General features: G+C 30.7%; 1 protein-coding gene across 1 annotated transcript in view; it reads right to left on the bottom strand.

Annotated features, from left to right (window-relative positions):
* LOC106469768 (WD repeat-containing protein 26-like) overlaps nucleotides 1-7,502 on the bottom strand; it is a gene marked incomplete at its 3' end in the record, with an annotated part of 53,041 nt that overhangs the window by 12,792 nt on the left and 32,747 nt on the right. The window contains exons 5-8 of the mRNA XM_013930278.2: nucleotides 7,214-7,311; nucleotides 5,866-6,022; nucleotides 5,269-5,407; nucleotides 4,168-4,308 (exon numbers count right to left, since the gene is read on the bottom strand). Of these exons, the coding sequence (XP_013785732.1) occupies nucleotides 4,168-4,308; nucleotides 5,269-5,407; nucleotides 5,866-6,022; nucleotides 7,214-7,311 (535 nt within the window). The remainder of the gene's footprint in view (nucleotides 1-4,167; nucleotides 4,309-5,268; nucleotides 5,408-5,865; nucleotides 6,023-7,213; nucleotides 7,312-7,502) is intronic.

Raw genomic sequence — 7,502 nt, 5'->3', positions numbered from 1 at the left:
CATTGTTAGTTATTGTATGGCTCTATTGTTAGTTACTGCATGGCTCCATTGTTAGTTACTGCATGGCTCCATTGTTAGTTACTGCATGGCTCCATTGTTAGTTACTGCATGGCACCGTTGTTAGTTACTGCATGGTTCCATTGTTAGTTACTGTATGGCTCCACTGTTAGTTACTGCATGGTTCCATTGTTAGTTACTGTATGGCTCTATTGTTAGTTATGGTGAGGTACCATTGTTAGTTACTGTATGGCTCTATTGTTAGTTATGGCGAGGTACCATTGTTAGTTACTGTATGGCTCTATTGCTAGTTACTTCAAGGATCCATTGTTAGAATAATTTAAATTCTCAACAGAGCACAGATCTTCAATAATCTACTAATATTAAAAAAAAGGATATGTGTGATGTTTTATTATCATCATCTGTGGTAATGTTATAGAAAGAGAAAAACGTACTGATATTTTTTTTAAGCTATAATGATGCATCAGTTGCTTCAAGAAGATATGGGTAACCCAGATTATAAACCAAATATTGTTGGTGAACAATAAAATATTAAACTTAACTGCACGTGTGTGTGTGAAGGTCAGCTTAACTCTGTGTAACCTTATGGCAGAAAACACTTTTCCTCATTCTCACCAAGCTTGATCATTTGTTCAAAGTAGTTATGGTAATTATTATTTTTTATTGTAAAGTTTTCAAATGCATAAACCTATCTACAATTAAAATCTAAATGACAGCCTTGGGTTTAGCCAAGTGTTATTTTTTGTTTTTAAAATTCTTCTGATCCAGCAGTTTTCAAACTTTAATAACTCGAGGACCCCTTTTAATTTAAATTTTTTTAGTCAGATTCCCAAACCTAATGATGTTTCTGTTTTGAAAAAAATATTCTGTGTACATGAGAAGCTGTATTACAAAATTAAATGGTTTAATTCATATACATTTAATTTTACAAAAAATATTTTGTATTCTATAAATCATATTTATTACAATATTTTTATGCAATTTTGGACATGACTTGCTGACCCCTTGGAGTACCTTCACGGACACCAGTTTGAGAAACAGTTCTCTAATCATCTTTGCAGGTGGAAATAACAGCTGGGTCAGATGTTTTTATTCTAAAGATAATTTTTAACAGAATGAGAAATGCTAGATTGGCTCATCTATGGCCAGGCTCTTGATGCAGAATATATTCCTAGATCAAGCATTACAGTCTTGTTCTGTTAAAGGTGGCTTGGTGTAAAGCATTGGCTGCCCAGAAGAAAGGTCAGTGGCTTTGTATGACCCAGTAGTTGGTGTATAGTTCATTAGTTACTATTCGTGCAGACATTGTAAATTTGTGTTGAGATGATATGTATATTAACCATATCATGACCTTTTACAGAGTTACATTCAAAATTTAATTAAACTACTTTTGTTATCAAGGCACACAAATAAGCTTGACATAAAAATGTAGTTAAAAAAACAAATTTTAGTATAAGTTTGAAGTTCTTAATTTTATAACAAAATATTTAAAAAATCCTCAATCTTTCCTAGTATGAAAATCATGACATTTGTTCTGTAGGTCTTCCCCCCTTCTCTAATTTATTTACCACCCCTCTCCAAATTACAGATATAAACTACTCATTATAATATAGTTACTAAGGGAAATTAATTTTTATAACCTTCAATCTTATTTATTTAATGCATTGTAAACTAGAAAAATCAGACCCACTTTCCGTGCCCACCTTTTACATCCTCTCTTTCACAAATTAGCAATAATTCTCTCTGACCTTTTTACACTATAGCATTTACAACAAATAAAAAAGTTTCAGTCTATCAAATGACATATAATGCTACATTATTTTCAGTACAGAGTATTGTTAATTCACTTCCAGTTTGAAAGTTTATTTCATGGTGTTCAGATCGAACAGCAAATGGAATTAATGTAAGCCCTTAGGGTCTTAGAAAGTCAGTTAAATTATAATGGTTATAGGCTGTTGTTTGCTTTGTGTGTTATTATTCTGTGTTCTTAGGCATACTTAGGCAAATTTAGTGTACTAGTACTATTATTATAAAAAAAGTAGGCTTAAATTCACCAGCAACTGACAGCAAAAAACAAGAGGTCAAAGGTAAGTTGTTTCTCATGTATACTCTTTATTTATTGTTATAAAAGTAAGTAGAATCTAAAAAAATAGAAACTTTTTAAGTTAGATTGGGTAAGATAATGAAAAAGACAAATAAATAAAACATTATTCACAACATATGCCCATGAGCAGCTCATGTGTTACATTATAATATAGTTTAATATGGTAACATGAGCTATGTGTTTAAGTGGTTTACGTCTTGTCTGTCTGTAGTATTAGTTAGACGTGGTTCAAAGGGCAATGAAACAATTATGAACAAGTATGAACAGATGTAGCCTGTTACAATCTATAATCATTCTGGAAAGATAATTCAGATTTATTTTGTACTTTTTATGGTGGTTACAAGGTCGTTCAAATTGACTGAGTACATATAGAGTTATGGTAGAGAAAATAAAAATATAAAGTTTTACAGAAAAAAATGTTTGATATTAATTTAGGAGGTTTTTAGAGGATACGTAAATGAAGTTTAAAAATTTGCACATGAAGAAAATTTTTAATCTTAACATGTAAATCACTTTGCATTTAGAGCAGTCAACACTAACATTATATATTCAAGGACAAATCTATATAAATAAAACAGTGTTGTCCATTGTATGTCCATGTAACTGCTTTACAGGGTGTGGATGGACCTTCACCAAAATTGGTATGGAGGTTCATTGAGTCCATGGGGAGATAATTATCAATTTTTAGTTTTTCATTTTGTGTTTTTTTTATAGACACTTTTACCACTACTTCACCCCTGTTGATGGCTCTTCACCAAATTTGACATGAAGGTTCATTAGATCTATGCAAATTTACAGTTTCACATTTTCTGTTTTGCAGTTTTTGCATTTTTTACAATTACATATAAAGGAAGCAACTTTTCATGTCCTAAAATAACCTTTCATTAATCATGAATTTACATAACTTCCATATAGGGTACAAGTACTCCAGCTAGTCTTTAATAAAAATCTGATTTCTTGTGTACAAAAGACATGTAATGTTTACTGACAACTTGCCAAATTTCATGAAGATACACAAAATATTTTTAAAAGCTATAGTATGGAAACTCTGATGGTTACTTTGTAGTTACAAGGTCAGTTGCATCAACCAATCTTGTATGGTAAGAGTTAATATAGATAACCTAAAGTGTATTCACTCAGATTAAGATACAATATTTTATTGTTAACTTTATATTTAAAAACTGTTTTGAAATACTTAATGTAGAATGTCCATAATTATAAAATTTTTCTGTTTTTCTTAAAGAAAAAAATTTTGAATGAAAAGTTATAAATTACTTATATTTGTTAATGAGCTTTTAATGTATGTTTGACAGACATGGTATTAAACAAAGGGAAAGAAAATGCTTGAAAGGATGATCCATGGGAACAAGACTATCGTGAAATTAAGGCCAAAAACAAAGAAACTTGTATTACTTATGAATCTTACTAAAATTTTAAGAACATTAATAATTTATTTCTTTATTGATTTCTCAGAATATCGGTGCATGAAATTGGAAATATTTTGACTAATCATTATCTAATCTAAAATAAATATTCACTGGAGCCTAATACACAATCAGGAAGCATTAATTTGATCACATCTACAATAGCTTCAGAACTGTTACTGTACTTTTTGAAAAATTCATAATGTAAGAAAATTGAATTGGAACATAAGATAACATACGGATCATTTTTGGGGTAAACAAAACATTATACATAAGATCAGGTTAATGTCTGATTTGTTTTGAAATCTGGAATTTCCATAAGGGTAAACGAGCCTTACTGTTCTTATATAAAAAGTTCAACTATAGAGTACACAGTTAACAAATGGTATATGCTGGGTCACCCCTTTAAAAATATTTTGGGCTGTGATGATTCCCCACACTCACACACACTTACAGTGATAGCAAATTACTGTACATACTCTAAAATATCTGTTATCACAATATTTTAATGATCTTGCAACCCCTATACAATAACCTTGTGACCCCCCTTCTGGGTCATAACCACAGTTTAAAAAATTCTGGTATAAAAGTGCTATAAAACTACAAAGATGAGATCCTCACCTCAACGTGCCACACCCACAAGTCTGGGCAATTGTCTCGACCACAGGCTATTAGATAGATATCATCGGGACTCCAAGAAAGGTAGGAAAGTCCGTAACAGTGGCCTTCCAAGGTTCTACTGTGTCTCAACTGTAATGTCTCCTACGATATGTTATTAAACTGTTAGAGATTTACAAATGGTTTTAAAGAAGAGCATACTTTTCTCTAGTTTAGATTTTTAATAGATCCAAACTGTTTATGATAATACTGTCATTACTTACTAGCCTGACTCATACTTCTTGTAAAGAAATTTATTAACATGATAATCAGTAACACAGAAATACCATCATATTTTAAAAGACTCTTTACTCAACTTGAAAATTTTTACATTTCAAATCAAATACCAAGTTATAAATTGAAAAACAAAACACATATTCAATTATAAATTTTATTTTCGTCCAAGCTCTGTAAAAAAAAACAGACTAATTATAAGTATATGCATATCCCTAATTTCAAACACATCAAATGTATTATAAAACATTAAAAGGAAAAAAAGCTATCCAAGTTAAGAATCAAAAATAAACAAATTGTTTGCAATCAAAAAAAACTTATAAACAATGATCCTTTATGTTTTACACTACTTAGCTGAAGGTTTGTCAATAAAACAAAAACTTATAAACAATGATCCTTTATGTTTTACACTACTTAGCTGAAGGTTTGTCAATAAAACAAAAACTTATAAACAATGATCCTTTATGTTTTACACTACTTAGCTGAAGGTTTGTCTATTTGTTTCAGATATTTGCACAAAGCTACACAAGGGTTATCTGCACTAGTTGTCCTTAACTTTGGCCTGATAGACTAGAAGGAAGGAAGCTAATCCACAACATTCGCTGCCAACTCTTGGGCTATTTTAATCAAATGGTGAGATTTGACAATCACTCTTATAATGCACTCATGGTCCCAAAGTGCATAATGAGATTCTGCAGCAACAGAAAGCAAACCATGAACCCTCAGATTCACAGTCCACTGCATTAATCACTAGGCTAAACTCAGCTTCTTTCTTTAAGAAACATCAGGAAACTGACACAGATATATCACACAACGTATTAGATTACTCACAGGATCAACATCCCAAATAATAACTGTGCTGTCTTTAGAACCTGTAGCTAGTTTCTGGCCATCATTTGAGAATCTGCAAAACCAGACTTCTTCAGAATGATCATTAAGAACTTGGACTGTGTCATATGGAAGCTGTTCTCTGAAATTAAATAAATTGGATTACAACTGAAGTACAACAAAATTATTATCAAAAGATAAACTATTATAGCAGCATGGACAAAAATTTGCTATGAAACAATACTGTTTTATATATATTTAGTTTTCAGTTATAATAAAGATGTACAAGACTGCCTAACTTTATGTAATATTATGTACACAGTTTTCAGCTATAATACACAGATAAACGACTGCCTAACTTTATGTAATTATCTACACAATTTTTGTGTACATGTGTATTATAGCTGAATGCCTAACTTTATGTAATTATCTATTCAGTTTTTCTGCTATAATACACATGTACACAACTGTCTAACTAATGTAATATACATATTTACATGGCTGCCTAACTTAAATACTTATCTACAGAGTTTTGCAGCTATAATATATGTGTGTGACTGCCTAAATTTATGTAATTATCTACACAGTTTTCCAGCTTACTTCGTACATAAATGATCAACAAACAGTGTTTCGTTCTCCAAACTGTTGGTTGAACTTGCATTGTGATAGAGGCAGCGATCTGTTTGCAGCTCAAGAGCTTGTGAAAGTAGTGTCTGTAGCCTCCTGGGAGGTAACATCACAACCGGAGGGAAAAAAGCTATGAGAAAAAAATCATTTCACCATTCTTACTGAATTTTCTACTCATTAACATTGTAAAACAAACAAAGTTGTCAAAGAAGTAATAACATAATTGATTACAGTTTTCTATATTAAAAAGTAAAATAAACTTTACCATGGCAACAAAAAAGTTCAGACCAAATGAAGATGACGCAAGGTGCTATCTTAGAGTTTTGCTGAGTTTACAATGATTAATATAACTGTGATACGGCTTTATGCCCTAGTGACATGAACAAGAGTAAACAATGTTTTTTAAGAGGTACCCCCTTAACTTATGAATAATACAAAGTTTGAGACAGATATTTGTGGGATATTAGATTTATTTCTGTACAATGTTTCATCTCTAACAGTGAAACATGGTCATGTACAACATTTAATGTAATTGTTCCTTAAATTTTATACATGATCACTGTTAAAGACGAGACCATGTATAGAAATAAGTCTATTATACCACAAATAGCTGTTTTAAAACTTAATATTTTTCCAAAGTAAACAATACTTAAAAATCTGCAAAAAAACCACTAGTTGATGTAAATGTATAAAAAAACAATACACTTCATTTGTTTCTGTTTTCAAACATCTTACAATGTAAATGCTAGACAATCTTTATGATACTTTTAATAAGAACAGCACTTAATATGACACCTAAGAGGCAAGATCAGAGACCCCCGATTATTGATGTTACAAGCCCTCGAGCTAACTGCTGAGCCTCTAAGGACATCACTAAAGTAAAATGAAATAAAAAAGCACATATGTTCCTTAGTTTTTCACAAAATTTATTAACTTTTCAGTACTAATTTTTACTTTATATAGTGTGAATTTAATACTAGTTTTAAGACTTTTACAAAATAAAGCTGTAGAGCACCCAAAAAAGTTATGAAACCAGAAAAAAGTTTAAGTTATTCAAAAAGCACACTACGCTTATGTTTTATTATACACATGTGTATTCTAAGGGTTAATAAATTGTTTAAAAATAGGAAATCAAAAACCTAAAATCTTCTTGTTATTGTGTAGTTGCATAAATTATGTTGAACAATATCATTTCTGTGTAAAGACTATATTATTAAACTTCAAAAATTTTTGCACAACTTTATTTTCACTATCCAAAATAATAAGATACCATAATCTATCTATAGTTTTTGGAGTTCTTTAAACATCAAATAAAATTCACCTTGCAGTTTTTCCATGAGCTTCTGTCTAGAGATCAAACCTTTCCCATCCCATCGAGACATTCCTCGCAACTCTTCACCTGTACTGCACATCATGTAGCTAAGAATAAAATTCACCTTGCAGTAGCAAAAGGTTTGTAAAATATAATATTGCAAACTCAAAAAGTGAAACTTTAAAACTGATACATTTAAACAAAAATGGGGGATAACAGCTGTGTCAGCCCTTGACAAATATATATATACACCTGGAAAAAAGTTAAGCACCCCCAAATATTTTTCAGGATTGCTTAT

This window comes from Limulus polyphemus, unplaced genomic scaffold (assembly GCF_000517525.1).
Source record: "Limulus polyphemus unplaced genomic scaffold, Limulus_polyphemus-2.1.2 Scaffold3648, whole genome shotgun sequence".
Lineage (NCBI taxonomy): Eukaryota > Metazoa > Arthropoda > Merostomata > Xiphosura > Limulidae > Limulus > Limulus polyphemus.
This window is presented reverse-complemented; position numbering and strand designations above follow the sequence as displayed.